The 16,475-nt window shown below is 30.3% G+C and overlaps 1 protein-coding gene across 1 annotated transcript; it reads left to right on the forward strand.

Annotated features, from left to right (window-relative positions):
* Window positions 1–699: 699 nt before the first annotated feature.
* Window positions 700–15,452, forward strand: LOC111921792 (nucleotide pyrophosphatase/phosphodiesterase). Its single transcript, XM_023917370.3, has 12 exons — window positions 700–1,159; window positions 1,259–1,346; window positions 10,515–10,784; window positions 11,296–11,404; window positions 11,658–11,772; window positions 12,342–12,474; window positions 12,582–12,769; window positions 13,770–13,956; window positions 14,042–14,109; window positions 14,623–14,893; window positions 14,966–15,046; window positions 15,152–15,452. Exons 1-12 carry the CDS (start codon window positions 846–848, stop codon window positions 15,206–15,208), a joined length of 1,881 nt encoding a protein of 626 aa, XP_023773138.1. The 5' UTR covers window positions 700–845; the 3' UTR covers window positions 15,209–15,452.
* The last annotated feature ends 1,023 nt before the right edge of the window (window positions 15,453–16,475 follow it).

Consider the following 16,475-nt stretch of genomic DNA (forward strand, 5'->3'; position numbering starts at 1 on the left):
TATATATATATATATATATATATATATATAGAGAGAGAGAGAGAGAGAGAGAGGTAGGTTCAAATTTTTTACTATCTATTGTGTGCATGTATGACTGATTCTGGACCAATCATTTTAGTTATTTTAAGAAAGTAATTAATGCATATTACATGTTGAAGATATAATAGGTATTAATTACATCTTCAGCATTTAATAATCATTAATTACTTTCTTAAAATAACTAAAATGATTGGTCCATAATCAATCTACCTTAGGGGTTGAAGTTTAAGAACAATATAATAAATATGTGAAACAAAACGATGTATTATGATGAAGTAAATCACTCATTTTACATTGATTAATTACCAAATTCGAAACAAAAACATTTATTGGGTACCGTCAAAATAAAATTAAAAAAAAAATACCAAACAACTGTGAAAATTACCCCAAACACATAGACCGTTTGTATAATTTGTCCTAGATTTTAATTGTTTTAGTCTTATTTTGAATATATATTGATTCCGATATATCTACCAAAAATACACTCATCCTGCATCAATTATTATTTTTGCAATCCTCTACGCAATTCTCCAATATGCTTTCATTCGGCATTCGTCAATATTTATCAAGAACAACTAATGTTTTTTGTCATTATTTATTATATTTTAAATTTATCCATTTGCACGTTTGCCTTTGGGTGAAGCACCCTAAGAAAATTGACTTGTAGACGCCATCTTAGTTTACACTAAGCTATTATAAAAGGACTTGCATCCATACTTTTAGGATCTACATGCTACAATGCCCATAAATTCCCCTCCAACTGTTTAATTCCTATTTTTATCACAACTCCTTCACTCCATTCTACCATGTGGTTTACATTTTTCTTATCTTGTTCCATTTCTTTGTTACATCATGCATCATCTTCTTCAGTTTCTCCTTTGTCACATACGAAGCTATTGGACTCCATGGATGGGTTTCAGAACTATACTGCAATATCAGATTTTCGACTTGTAAATAGAAGAAAACTTGGAGCTTGTTTGGGCAAAAACCCATATCGGAAAATACAAGTAAACTCAAAATCTGAGCTTTTAGATGACCAGATGATCACAGTGACTGTTAGTGGTGTGTTGCTTCCTTCCAAGAGTGATTGGGTTGGTATGATAACACCTTCAAATGCCAAGTAAGTTTATGTATATTTATGTATGTAAGTAGATGTTTGTGTAATTATGGTTAATTTGAAAAAATAATTGGGTTATTAATTAATTAAAATGCCATGCAGCATTAACGCTTGCCCTCAAAACGTTATTCTTTATCAGCAGACGGGTGATTTGAGTGCACAACCGCTTCTCTGCCATTATCCAGTGAAGGTATAAGTCTTCTAATTATCAATCAATGCAATTTTTTTTAATTAATTAGTGTCCGTTTTACATTTAGCATTCACAACACTGCTGTTACATACATATATATTTGAAAAAAGTGGTTTTAACTCGCACATCTTAGATAATTATGATTTGCGCTATAAACAGTAATGTAGTAAGTTGTCATTTAATTAATAAAAAGTTGTTATTAATATACCTAATGACAAATTAAATATCCTTCTAATTTTTGTTATTACTTTCGTGCTAATATGGGATTATCCAACTTGATAGAAGATTTGTCCCTCAGATTTGAGGTCCTAGGTTTTAATTCGGGTGTTGACAATTTCTACCAAATTGGTGATATATTTAAAAAGTTATTACTATATTTTGTAAATAAAAAACTATTTATTTAATTTAATAATCCAATAATAATGTTAAACAGGTAATGCACAATTTGTAATTTTGATTTTAATTTAAGCAAAGTTTGTGTATTTTCTAATTATCAATGTAACAATAACGAATTAAATAACGATATATGTAATATAAGTAATAATATAATATATACCGCAATAATGTAATGATGTAGTGAACAATATACTATTAAATAACGAATTAATGACTGTCGTAGGTTAGTGGCATATGTCGCTGCAAAAAGTAAATATGCCTTACGAAAGGCCCTTCTCAGGCATATTAAAATGAAAATTTCAAATATCATTTTACATTTCATTTTTATTCATTCTCTTACACATTTTACATTTGATTTTTATTCATCCTCTTACACATAAAATATAATATGTGAAATCCATTAATTCCTTCTTTTAATTTTTTTTTCTTTCTTTTTTACGCATATTTTCATCTCATCTGATGAGAAGAAATAATTGCAGGAGCACTTTAATTCCTAAAACTTAGCTATTTACCTGATAACATTTAGCAACCATAAAATGTATACTATGATCTATATCATTATTATTATGATCTTGATCTTGATCTTGATCTTAAGATCTTATGATCTTAAGCTTTTATGATTTTAGAATCCTACAAGTAAAAAACAATCTCAAACTCAATAGGATCTATTTTAAAAAAAATCCATAGTGAAATTTTATTATCCCGACTAGGATCTAAACAATCTCAAACTCGGTAGGATGATCTATTTAAAAAAAAAATCTATAGTGAAATCTTATTATCCCGACTAGGATCTTAAGATCTTAATACAATCCAATCTCACATTTATAGTTTTATCTATATATATAAGTGTTTCTTTTTTCAAAATATGTAATAAATATTAAATCAATATATTTTAAACTACATATCAAAAACAAATATTATACTTTTTTAATTTAAACAAGCGTTTACTTGTTTTTTTTACGATAAAGTTATTTTTTAAAAAGACTTATAAATTTAATTATATTTACTTGGTAATATGTATAAACAAAGTTTTAGTATTTTTGTCGTGAGTGGACGGGAAAATTCCGTGCTATTGTGGCTTCGTTTTCCCATTAAGATTATGACTCCTAGTTAATCATAACATATATTAAGGGGACATTTTTGTTATGTAGCATATCATGTCCCAAATATAGGCGTACACGTACGGTTTGTTTGCGACACTTTCAAGTGACGACATAGAAGATATTATGAATAGAAGCAGTTGCGTATGAAGTAGTTGGAGGTTTTTCATCCTTTGCCATGAGATGTCACGTTGTATGCTTCAAAATATATTGGATTCGTGGTTAATTTAGCATTTACCAAGGTTGTTTGAGCACCCATCTAATTTTTTAATTTTATTTAATATTTATATAGAAAGACTTTTAGAACCTGTCTCGAAGAAAACAGTAACTTTATATTATTTGACAAAATAAACAACCAAAAAAAGTAGAAGGTTTATACTTAAATTTACAAAGCAAATGGTTAATGTTTATCAAAACATCTCATATTAAAGATAAAGAGAAAAAGATAAGAAAATGGTTAATGTTTATCAAAACATATCCCTCATTAAAGATAACAAGAAAAAGATTCTAATTGTTTAGTGTTATAAAAAATTACTGAAAGGTTATAGGGAAACTTGAAAAGCAACATAATTGCTCACATATCGTTGGTTTGTTGTAAATGAGCATTTTAAAAAGAAATGAGATTGTGTAAAGTAAAGTTTTTTTAATACTTGTTTTAGGGGTCAAGTATGTTGGTTTTTACTGGTTTTAGAGGTTCGCTCGTTCCAGTTGAACACGGTTTTTTGCAAATTGGGTGTTCTTTTTTGTTTTTTTGCAAATTTGTTGGTTTTTACTAGTTCGGATTGAATCGACCCGCCACAAGTAATGTTGAGCATTCCGTTTTTTGGCTTCATTTAGTTAAGGAACCATGCAATTTTCTATTATAGATTGACTACTTATTGGATCTACGGCTGACAATTTTCGACACAACCCACAACACGACACGAAATAAATGAGTTTGGGTTGAGTTTTTCAGCCCGCCGACCCGTTTATTAAACGGGTCATATATGAGTTTCTCATCAACCACTGGTTAACCCGCCAACCCGTTTATATTTTTAATTATATATATATATATATATATATATATATATATATATATATATATATATATATATATATAATTTTTAAATGTATAAGTATCAATATTTAATAAGTATTATATAATAAGAATTATCTATGTTTGTATTAATGTTTAGTTTGAACATGTTTTTATGAATGTTTTTAATTTTCATTTGGATTTTTAAGACTTAAGCAGTTAAGTGTCTAAAATTCGGATAGGTTTATTAGAAAGAATAATGTAAATACCTGTATCAAACCCAAGAATTAGAATGTGATGAATTATTAGAAAGAATAGTGTAAATACCTATGAATGTGAGCTTTATCTTCCCATCCTTAATGTCCTGCAAGTATTTGGGGCAATTTTGTTTCCAATCCCCTTTTTCATGACAATGGAAGCACTCTGCATCCTTTGGATTGATAGAGGGATTAGCAGAACCAAGTTTGGTCCTACTGGAAGAGGATCCATCAAGAGAATTTCCATTGCGACTCTTAGAAGGATTCTTCATCTTCTTCCCTTTCCCATGTCCAATTCTAGAACAGGGGCAACAGTAGTAGGAGTAGGTACAACTGACTTGCCTCTTAAGTTGCTTTTTGCAGTTCTTAGAAGGCATTGAAGCTTGCTAAGAGTGACATCCTCCTTGTTCATATGATAGGTCATACAAAACTGATCATAACAAGAAGGCAACGAATGTATGATGATGTCAATGGCCAATTCTTCATCAAAATTGGCATTCAATTTTACCAAGCGGTCCACATATCTCTACATCTTTTGCAAGTAGGTCGTGTTGGACTCTCCAGCCTTCATTTTGGTTGTGATCATGGAGGCAATGATCTCATACCTTTCCTGCCGAGCACTTTGATGGTACCTTCTATCAAATCTTGGTGCATTTCGAAGGGTCAGAAGTCCTCATAGGACTTTTGAAGCTCAACAGTCATGGTAGCAATCATAATGCATGACACATTTGTCGCGTCCTTCTCTTGAACCGTGTATTCCTCGATTTGTTCGGGAGTAGCAGTTTGTTCATCAATCTCCTTCAGCTCTTTATAGAGGATATATTCTTTGTCCTTATAGCAAAGGGCCATACGGATGTTTCTTATCCAATCATTAAAGTTTGACCCATCAAAGATAGTTCTCCCAACCAAGTTCATAGGGGAGAATGAGCTAGAAGGGTTGGAGCCTGAAGCATTGTAAGGGATTGACATCTGAAAAGAAAAAGAACAAAGGTTAGATTAGGATGAGAATCCTTAACATTGCTCCCAAATGAAATATTAAGGCTAGGACCCAATACAATATTTTACAATTCGGAAGACGGATGCCGTAATCCAATCGCAAAATATTTGAAAGTAGGTAAATGACGATTTACCAATTTTCCACCATGAAAAAAAAAATTGATTATTAAGTTTTTTATTGTATTGAAATTCCTAGATTCTTTTGAGATTCATTGAACTTTTCAATGGCATGTTTAAATCTCGATTGTGCCCTTCAAGTTTGTGGCTGAGATGCCGAGGATCACAAACAAGTTGTGAATAACAATGCAAACGTGTTTAGTGCTCTTAATGTTAAAAATCACCTAATCAATGTGTCAGTTAACCACACACGCTCCATTGATCTAAGATTAACATCTAACTACCCTTTGCCACCCTTGGCAGTCCCCTATTAATGTGTCGGTTAACCATACACGCTCCACTAATGACTTACTAAGGTGCAAAGTGCAATTTCATTAAATAGCACCATTTTTACATTTTTCCTAAAGTAACTAAGATTGGAAATTTAGTAAATGTTTAGTTACTTTATAATTATTATTATACTTTTAATGAGAATTAATGTCATATCATACCCATTCGGCTAACGACCCTCCACCAATCAAAGAAGCGGTGGGTGAGAGTGGAAACTAATTAAACCATCATTTTATTGGCAGTAACCTTATACCCTCCTTATAGACCGGCTTCATGAATGAGGCTTACTAACGGTAACACTGACTTGTCTTTTATATATATATATATATATATATATATATATATATATATATATATATATATATATATTATTAAACTTATAATATCATAATAGTATAAGGGTTTATTTTAAACTTTTAAAATTCTAAGGTATGAAATTAAATGTTTCATTAGTGAGATTTTATAAATTCCAACACTTGAGGGCAATTTTTGTAACTCTTTAAAACTTTTGGTTTCTAAAACATACATCCTAACTAGCACACAATAGAGGATATACAATATAAAACTCATAGTTTGATGAATACCTCTTATGTAGTTTGAAGTTCTTGGCCTTGAAAGCTTTAGCGCCTCAAGTGTGATGACTCTAATGTGTCACAAACACCAAATGCAAGAGGAGACTTGAGAGAACAAACTAGTTAGCTCAAAATCAATTATCACTCTCTTAGAATGAATGAGGCAACTAATTTTGGCTCTAGGGGGTTCCTTTTATAGTGTTACAAAAGCTAGGGTTACATCCATGCAAACTTTAATGCACTATGACCCTTTATATTACATAGGCTCCATGGGTTAAACCTCCATGGACTATCATATTGGTTTAACACATCCTACTTAACCATGGATCATTGACCCACACTATAAGAATCATTGATTTACTTAATCAGTCTCCGTATATTTAATTAGTCTCTTTTGATCACTAAATTAATTATTGATCAATACTAATTAAATAATATGATTTATCAGTTAATATATTATACTTATATTATATTAATAAATCACAAATAACCTTATTCTCAAAAGTCTATCCTATCAAATTGCACTGGTGACGGCAACCCAAAAGGATCATGCTACTATCGGATCAAGTACATCCCAGTTATAGTTATGAGCTTAGACACCTAATCCAACAATTATATTATATGAGTTTTCTGAATCCGCTACCCCATGCTCATGCTAAATTTTCTTCTTCATTTTCTGACCAATTCATCATTTTAGGAGCCATTAGTTTTGAATGATAATGCAAGACAAGTGTGTGATTGTGAGAAAAGAAAGAAAAATTATGTGAGTATAATAGAAAGTGTGGTATTTATAGAAAGAGGTTTAATATGTTTGAAAGGTAAAAAAAATTAAAAATAAAAGTATATGTTACAAATGAAAATGTAGTCGTTGCAAACAAAGCCAATAGGATTGTTCGTTTCAATTCGTGATATGCACAACGAACCACCACGAAAACCATGAACCACTACCGGCCGAGATGGTGTGCACTGCCGTGGTCAGCTCAATCACGAAGGCAATCAGGCTATCCATACTGGATGGTCTTATTAACTTGCATTGTTGTATTATAAAGAAGATCTATATACACATCATTCAATACATTGACTTTTCTCAAATCTAATACGGCATAGCTTAGGAAAGTTTGTTTTGTATTTCCTTACTTACTTGTATTGTTGTATTATAAAAGGAAATCAATATGCACGTCACCAAATACTAGGACTTTTTTTCTAAGCCAAATAACCTCTAATTGTAGTTTGTTCTAAAGGTTTTGTTATTTGAAAATTAAAGTTATTGGTTTTGTTGGGTGAGTAATTGTAACTATTGCTCCAACGACTTATAAAACTATACATGGCTATGGAAATACAATATTAAATTTTGAACTATTGTTCTGGAGTATTTTCAATGATGTCTTCTATTTTTATAACTATTTATGTGTTCTTAAAGAAGACAAATAAGATAGGGGTTTTATTAATCATTTCATAGAGATGAAGATAAATTATGTATTTATAGAAAATGAGATAATAGTTTATGAAAAGCTTATGTGACAAATATAGGGGTGTTTGGATAGGGAAAAAATAGGCTGCTTATTGCTTATTGCTCATATAAACTGTTTTATTTTGCCAAACACTTAAATGCTTATTGCTTATTCCCACCGCAATAAGTTAATCCAAACACATTTTAAAAAAAAAAATGTTTATTCTCACCACAATAAGCAAATAAGCAATAAGCTAATAAATTAAAAACTATTTATCCAAACACCCCATATAATAAGAAATGTGTTTGGTAAAAATAACTCCAAGCTTATAATCAATAACTTGTAACTGATATTGATAGCTGAAAACCAAACACTATAGTTTTTATTTGTGTACTTTTCATTAATTAATTATTGTTTTAATATATACTTACATTTGAATATGTGGCATAAATATATGTACTCTAGTTCTTTTGTTTAGCGAAGTAACTACGATTCAATGAAGTTGAAGTGTTTAGTTTAGATCAACTCATATAACAAGGAAATAAAGGAAAACAATAAAAGGAGGGTAATAAAAGTTACACATACCATTTACTAGAGACGATAGGAGTAGATGTATTGGGGGTTTCAATTTCGGGCTATGTTCTGCCCTCAGAATAGCATGGGGATGTATTTCTTATCTCTTATCTTCATTTGTGTATAGGAGCTCATTCATTACTAATATAGTTGAGTCATGGGGTTAGTTTTTTTATCCGTAAAATCCAACATTACCATCGGATCAAATATCGGATGGCCTATACGAAAAAAGGAAGTCTTGTGTAATATTATATTATATTAGGAAAAAGGAAGTCAAGCTTGATCAAATGGTGGGCACTATATTTATCATAACCTAAAGGTGCGAAGTTTGAGTTACAAATTAACCATTAAATTACAAGTACTATATATACATCTTGGATTTTTTTTTTTTAACATCAATGGCATATTTGACTAGTATCAATAATAAAATATCGCCTCCCTATTATTAAAAAAAAATAAAAAGAGGCAAATCGTGTTCTTAATGATTAATATAAAAACACAATCTAGTTTCTTTGACTTGTTCATATTCACTTGTTAATTAATTTAAGAGTAAATTACACAAATGGTCTTTATGGTTTATGATAATTTGCACGTTTGGTCCTTAATTTATCTTTTTAACTAGGAAGGTCCGTACTGTTTGTTTTTGTTACACGTCTAGTCCTTGTCTTACCTAAAAAGAGAACTTTGCCCTTGCTTTTTTAATTTATTTAAATAAACAGACTTCTAACCCCACTCTTCACCTTACTTTATTTATCCCACTATTTTTTTCTATTTAAATAATCGGCTTTTTAGGTAAGACAGGGACCAAATGCATAACAAAAAACAAACAGTAGGGACCAAGCTTGTAACAAAAACAAACTGTTGGGACCTTCTGAGTTAAATAAATAAGTTAGAGACCAAACACGTAAATTACATCAAACCATAGGGACCATTCGTGTAATTTACTCTTAATTTAACCAAAACCAAAAGTCTTTTAACCCATCGGTGTTGTCTTCCCTTATAGAGGTTGAAATTAGGAAATAATTTAGGAGTAGAATAGATTTGTCGTTCTAAAAAAAGTAATAAAAAATAAATAAATAACCAAAAAAAAGTCCACCAATAAAAATGATCCTGGCTTCTTTTTCGAAGTAATTGAATTTGCAAATTCCACATGTAAATAACTTTATTACATAGTTGCGTCTGACTTTGAGTTAAGTACCCGAAGTAGTCTCTTACAAAATAATAAAATAAAATAAAGGATACGGTTTGCCTACATTTAACCCTTTTAGTGGGGACCCCTCACTACACATGGATGCTTTATACACCGGAGTTGCTTTTCATTGAATATCAGCTAACAACATGAATGTGAATATTGCAAATCGAACCACATGTGATGAGTAGAAGCAAGCACTTGTAAGAGTTCTGTGTGAACTTATTCCTTTTTACAAGTGTCTTTTGTGCGCATGTGATTATAAAGAGGACTATGTCATAAAATGTTAGGCTGCCTAGTGCGTTTGGTGGAAAAGTGGAGGATAAGTTGAAAAAAATGATAAAGATGAGCAAAAGTGCATAAAGTTGGTATTCTTAATGCTCACGCTATCAATCCCTCAGAAAAAATTTAAATCTTTTCCCACTAATCACCATGCATCCACATAGGTCTAGTTACTTACGGTTTTAGGTTTGTGTGTCATATTCAAAATTCAGTTATGCATTGCGTCTAGAACATATTCTAGAGTGCCAGGTGGCAGTTTTTGGTATATGTTTCGGTGGTTATTGAAATCTTCATATTTGGGGTTAATACTTAGGGTAAACACCACAAATGTCAGCTAATTAAGTTTACAAGAAAATTTGATTTTGACACTGCGTTATTTTTTTGGCTCGAAATTGACACTGCGTTTCTAGTTTGTTACAATTTTGACCACTTGACTGATCAATCTGGTTGCCTGCTGACGTGACATGATGTATTGTTATGATTGCGGAAGCCAAACTCAGAAATTATGAAGATCTTAAGAAATTAACAACACTTAACACTAGCCAAGAATTGAGGTTACTTTTTATTTCTTAATGGTTAGATAGAAGTACAATGAGAGAAGACAAAGAAGAAAACAAAATCTTGAACTTATACTCTACTGATGTGTATCTATATATAGTCAACTTCAACTTCTTTTCCCTATTGACAGAAATGGTCCCTGGACTTTTTGTTTAGTTGCACATTTATCTACAGTTATCATATACCCTATTTTGTCCCATTTACAGAAATGACTTCGAAGAAAAGTATAACTGCAGAACTTCAAGGAACATAGTTCATGCAAAAAGTAATTAATGCATTGCCAACGGTTTTAGATGCTCTTGGAAGTTAATTAAATTTTGAATAAAATGCAGGCACAATTTGTAAGCAATGATCCAGGCTATATCGGATGCAAGAAGAAGGAATGTAAAAAATATGATCAAATGGGAAAGTGCCTGGTGACAACATGTAGTGCCTCAATCACATTTCATGTTATCAACATTAGAACTGACATTCAATTTGTCTTCTTTGGTGCTGGATTTCAAACACCTTGTGTTTTAGCAACATCTGAACTTCTCAAGTTTTCAAATCCAAAGAAACCATTATATGGGCATCTCTCTAGTGTTGATTCTACAGGGACATCAGTAAGCACCTATAGTTCAATATACTTTATGTAGTTTTCAAGAAATAACAACTTAAATTACTCTTTTTGACCAATATCAACAATCTACTTTACTTTTTAGACATAATAGCAATATGCTTCTATTTATGTTATATGTGCCCATAATAGCTTCATATTACATTTTCTCACAAGCAATTATAACAATATGTAACTCATATAAAAGCAATGCAATTATATTTTCTTTACATATAAAATCAATATGATTACAATTTTTTTTACTAATAATAGCAATGTACTTTCATTTCTTTACATATAACATGAATATGTAACAAGTAGAAAACGCAAGTAAATTGTTATTTTAGGTTAAAATTAAAGTACATTACTCGTATCTAAAAAAGAAATGTAATTACGTTGCTACTATGTATAAAAATAATGTACATTTCTCTAGTAGAGAAAGTAAAGTATGTTGCTATTCTATGAAATATTCCGTTAAAGTAATGATTCATATTAAAAACCAATGCTCTCATGTCCAGATGAGATTAACATGGGTGAGTGGAGACAAGAACCCTCAACAAGTTCAATACGCGAATGGGAAATCACAAACTTCACGTGTTACTACATTTTCCCAAGATAGCATGTGCAGTGAGTTCTTATATTTAATTTTATTATCTATGTTTCATTATAATTCAATGTCACTTTTATCTTTATCCACGACCACCAATTATCGTTCAATATGATTTTTTTAATTTCTTGCATCCTAATTTAGAGATAATAGTCTTGAAATCTTGGTATTTTGGTTTTCTAACAAGTACATATGTGTCATTATATTTAATTAGTTGTTAACAATTAAAACTAAATTACTCCAAATTTCTTTTCATGTTTTGGAAATATGAAGCTTCTGCATTACCAAGCCCCGCAGTAGATTTTGGCTGGCATGATCCAGGATACATTCATTCTGCTGTAATGACTGGATTAAAGCCTTCTACACGTTTCTCATACAGATATGGAAGGTAAACTAATATTATATCAATTTTTATATAGCAAATTGTGGAGAATAACAACACACTTTTCACTTGCTACCTATATAGGAAAAATACTTTATTTTTACCCATACTAGCAATGTAGTTGTATTTATTTTACCAATACTAAGAACGCACTTTATTTTTTACCTATAATAGCAATTTGCTTTCATTTTGCTACCAATATCAACATTTTACTTCAAATGTTATCATTAAAGAATTTGTAGTACATTGCCATTATGATTAAAAATGTAACTACATTGCTTTTATATGTAAAGAAAATGTAATTACATGCTATCATGAGTTCCATATTGCTATTATTCGTAAAAAAAAACTGCAATTAATATCATCTTCTTGGTAAAAAAAATGCATGTATACTACTGTATATTGTTTATATTGGTAAAACTAGTAAAGCACGTTGTTATACCCTATAGTTTTCTGATTATTAATTTCTATATAAAATCGAATTCGTAAAAGAAAACCGATGTAATGTGAAAACAAGAGATGGATGAATGTGGCTGATATATTTAACGTTTTCATTTTTTTAAATAATTTTCCAGCAATTCGGCTGGTTGGAGTGCTAAAATTAACTTCAAAACTCCACCTAGTGGAGGATCAAATGAACTCAAATTCCTTGCATTTGGAGATATGGGAAAGGCCCCTAGAGACGCTTCAATTGAACACTATATTCAGGTAAAAATCATTTGGATTGCAACAACTTGATTATTCAAAAAAATTATTATTCTCTAAAGTTATGAATCTTGTTTTAAATATATTGTTATTGATAAATATGTATATAGCCCGGGTCAATAGCTGTGACTCAAGCCATGGCTAATGAAATATCATCAGGAAATGTGGATTCCATATTCCATATTGGGGATATAAGTTATGCGACAGGTTTTCTAGTGGAGTGGGATTTCTTCCTTCACCTTATTACACCTGTGGCTTCACAAGTTTCTTATATGACTGCAATTGGAAACCATGAAAGGTATGATCGTATAACTAGACATTAAAAGATTCATTTGCTGGAAATTCTTGCTTAAATTCCATAATAATGAAAAGGCAAATTGCAAACAAACAATTCTTTTTTTGGGAAATTTTGCCATTTAACGGAATGCACTTTATTTTTTCCAATCAAACTATAAAAGTCTTGGACATTTTTTACAAATTAACTATTTGGACTTGGTATAGCCTTTCAAATTGGATATTTCGGATAAGGTTAACCTCATAAATTGGAAATGAAATACTTGTTTTTTTTTTTTTAACAAAACATCATTGATTTATAAAAATAAAATCAGAATGTAAGCAAATCATATGTTTTGTTCATAAAATACCATTAAAAGCCATATTAATAAGCGTATTTTATGAACAAAAAGTTGAAGTTTCATCATATCTTATGATAGTACTATTTTTAAAACAATAGTTTTTGTGATACAAAAAAGTTTTTAAACCATTATGACATTCAACCTTTAGAATATTACTGGTGAAAACTAATATATTTACTATCAAACAGAGATCGTTTCAAACATTATTTCCAATTTTCATTTTGACATGATATAACATGTCAAATGTTAATTTGAAAAATTATTAGCAAAATGACTCAGGTCAAAATGATTAATTTGAAAAAATATTTTAAACTTTTATGGTTTGATTAGAAAATTTAAATGGTTAACTTGGAAAACTAATGGTGAAACCTATATCACAAAATTATAGTTAAAAGTTAAACTCATGTCAAAATGGTTCATTTCGAAAAATGTTTTAATTGAATGAATACAATATTAGTGGTTAAATTGCACAACTCACACACATAATTTTCCTTGCACTTAATGAAGTGATATTAAATTCTGCAACAATCAAGGAAACAAAAACAAAAAATGAAATAAACATACGTAATTATTAGTTTAAAGAATGAGGATCATGTAAAAGGGTTCTATCATCCCTTTACGATAAGTACAATAGTAAAACTAACAAAGTTGGACAACAATTAGGGACTATGTGAGTTCAGGCTCATTATACATAACACCAGATTCAGGAGGAGAATGTGGTGTGCCTTATGAAAGCTATTTCCCAATGCCAACACCAGCAAAAGATAAGCCATGGTACTCCATTGAACAAGGAAGTGTGCATTTTGTAGTTATTTCAACCGAACATGATTGGTCAAGAAACTCTGAACAGGTATATATAATTCAATCACATTGTAAATCCAAAAAAAAAATCATTCGACTTTTAATAATTGACTCATATATGTCACAATGAACAGTATCAATGGATGAGCCGTGACATGGCTTCTGTGGATCGATCAAGAACACCATGGCTGATATTCACAGGGTAAGATACAATCATATAGGGGTGACAATTTATGACACAACATGACAAAAATACACGACACGAAACGAAATTGGAACGAAACTGAAATTTGAATTTGTGTTCGTGTTAATTGTAAAAAAAACACGATGTCGTGTCGTGTTCGTGTTCAAAATTCAACACAAAATTGACACGATTTAGTAGTTCTTTGTCGTGTTTTTCGTGTTATATTTGATAAAGTATTCATTAAATAAACTAGCTTTTAGTATATGATATATTTTTCGTGTTTGTCGTTTTTTAATTCGTTTGTTTTCGTGTTAGTTAAAAAAAAAACAAGATATCATGTCGTGTCATGTTCATGTTACATAAAACCTTGTGGTGTCTTGTCGTGTCAGACAGAAACATGAAACGATAGCACGATTTGTCACCCCTAAAATCATACATTTGAAACTATGAATGAAATGAAATGGAGTTAAAATAAAACTATTTTCATGGAATGTTACTTAATTAAATTCTTGTGGTTGCTATTAATTACAGGCATAGGCCAATGTATTCTAGCTGTGGAAGTGTTGACATTAGATTTCTCCTAGCAGTTGAACCCTTGTTAGTTGCAAACAAGGTGGATTTGGTTATGTTTGGACATGTCCATAACTATGAAAGAACATGTGCAGTGTATAAAAGTAAATGTTTAGCAATGCCGAAGAAGGGTGCTGATGGAGTAGACACATATGACAATAGTAATTATCAAGCACCAGTTCATACGATTATTGGAATGGCTGGATTCAGACTAGATGGATTCCCTCCTAAAGTGAGTTTTACAAATTTAAAGTATGTGTTTAAAGAAAACTATATACTGATATAACTATGTCGTTGATTTTAGCCTGGTAGTTGGAGCTTATCAAGAATAAGTGAATTTGGATATGCGAGAGTGCATGCAACGAAGACACAGTTGAATTTTGAGGTATTTACTAAATGCATGTTCTCCAACTTAGATTGTATATGTTTATACTGGCGTAATTGAAGCTGGAAAATTGTTTATTTTACTTAATCTGTTGTTGATTTGCAGTTTGTAAATGCATATACAAAGAAGATTGAAGATAGGTTCCGCATCATCAAAAGCTAACTCAAGGAACATAAGTCAATGCTCTTATGTATCACATTATAAAAATATCACATTATAAAAATCAAATAGGGAAGTGAATTTTGATACGTAAATAGAGACCCTAAAAGATTGTTTTTTCTTTTTTTACATTTGAAAAGATATATAATATGTTGGTTTGAATGTCACAGAAGTAATAGTAAAAGATATCGAAGGGGTGTTTTGAGTGACTCTTTGGGATATTAAGAAGAATTTGCATGTTTTATAAGGAACTCATGTGGATTGTAATCAGGGCTAGTCCAAACATACATTGGCCCGAGCGAGAAGAAAAAAAAGCCCCCAATGTCAAAAATATCGCGATGCCAAATAGAATAAAATCTTGAAAAAAATACCATTTATAATAATAATAATAATAATAATCAATAATATCATCAAAACCCAAAAATATAGTCGCAATATTTACAAAAAACAACACCAATATTAACAAAAAACAATAAATTTCTAGCTTTTTACATACAAAACTAAAAATATCAATTTTATGTAACATTTATTTCTATATACATAAGATTATCAATATCTTTCTCTATACATCTATACATAATATTCACCTTAAATAATTGTAAACTTATCTCTGCCTACTGAACTTAGGTATTTCTTTAGCTAAAACTTCTTTCTAACTTCTCTAAACTTCTCTCAATAGTTGTAGAGACGCACCTACCAATGTTAGCTATAAAATAAAACAGTAGAAAATTTGGAACATAAAGTCTGAAAGAATAAAGTCAAAAGCAAAATACGAGAAAAACTAAAGCATAAAATTTATGATTATATAATTACATACAAATATCTAGAAACATAAATTATAATTCTTGATTATCAAATTTTTCTAAATAAATCGACTTCAGAAATCTAAGAAACAAAAATGTGATATAACATAAAATGAGATGCAAAAATCTAGAAAAAAAAATTATCAAAAAAAATCTAATACATAAACCTATAAGTTTTCAGAAACGAAAAATCATACATTCTTAAGTTCTTATAAGATAATATCTTATAAGAACTTAAGAATGTATGATTTTTCGTTTCTGAAAACTTATAAGTTTATCTTAAAGATATCACGCAACTTGCAAGGTTTTGAAATCAGCACAAAGAATCGAGAGTCTAAAGGATAAGGAGAATCCGAGAGTCCGAGAGAAATGAGGGTTAGAAGCGGAAAAATCGATTGTGACTGTAAGAGAGCAGAGCTAGATGGAAAGTCGTACACAATTCATTTGATGAATTCTTGAATCCGTTA

This window comes from Lactuca sativa, chromosome 1 (genome assembly GCF_002870075.4).
Source record: "Lactuca sativa cultivar Salinas chromosome 1, Lsat_Salinas_v11, whole genome shotgun sequence".
Classification (NCBI taxonomy): domain Eukaryota; kingdom Viridiplantae; phylum Streptophyta; class Magnoliopsida; order Asterales; family Asteraceae; genus Lactuca; species Lactuca sativa.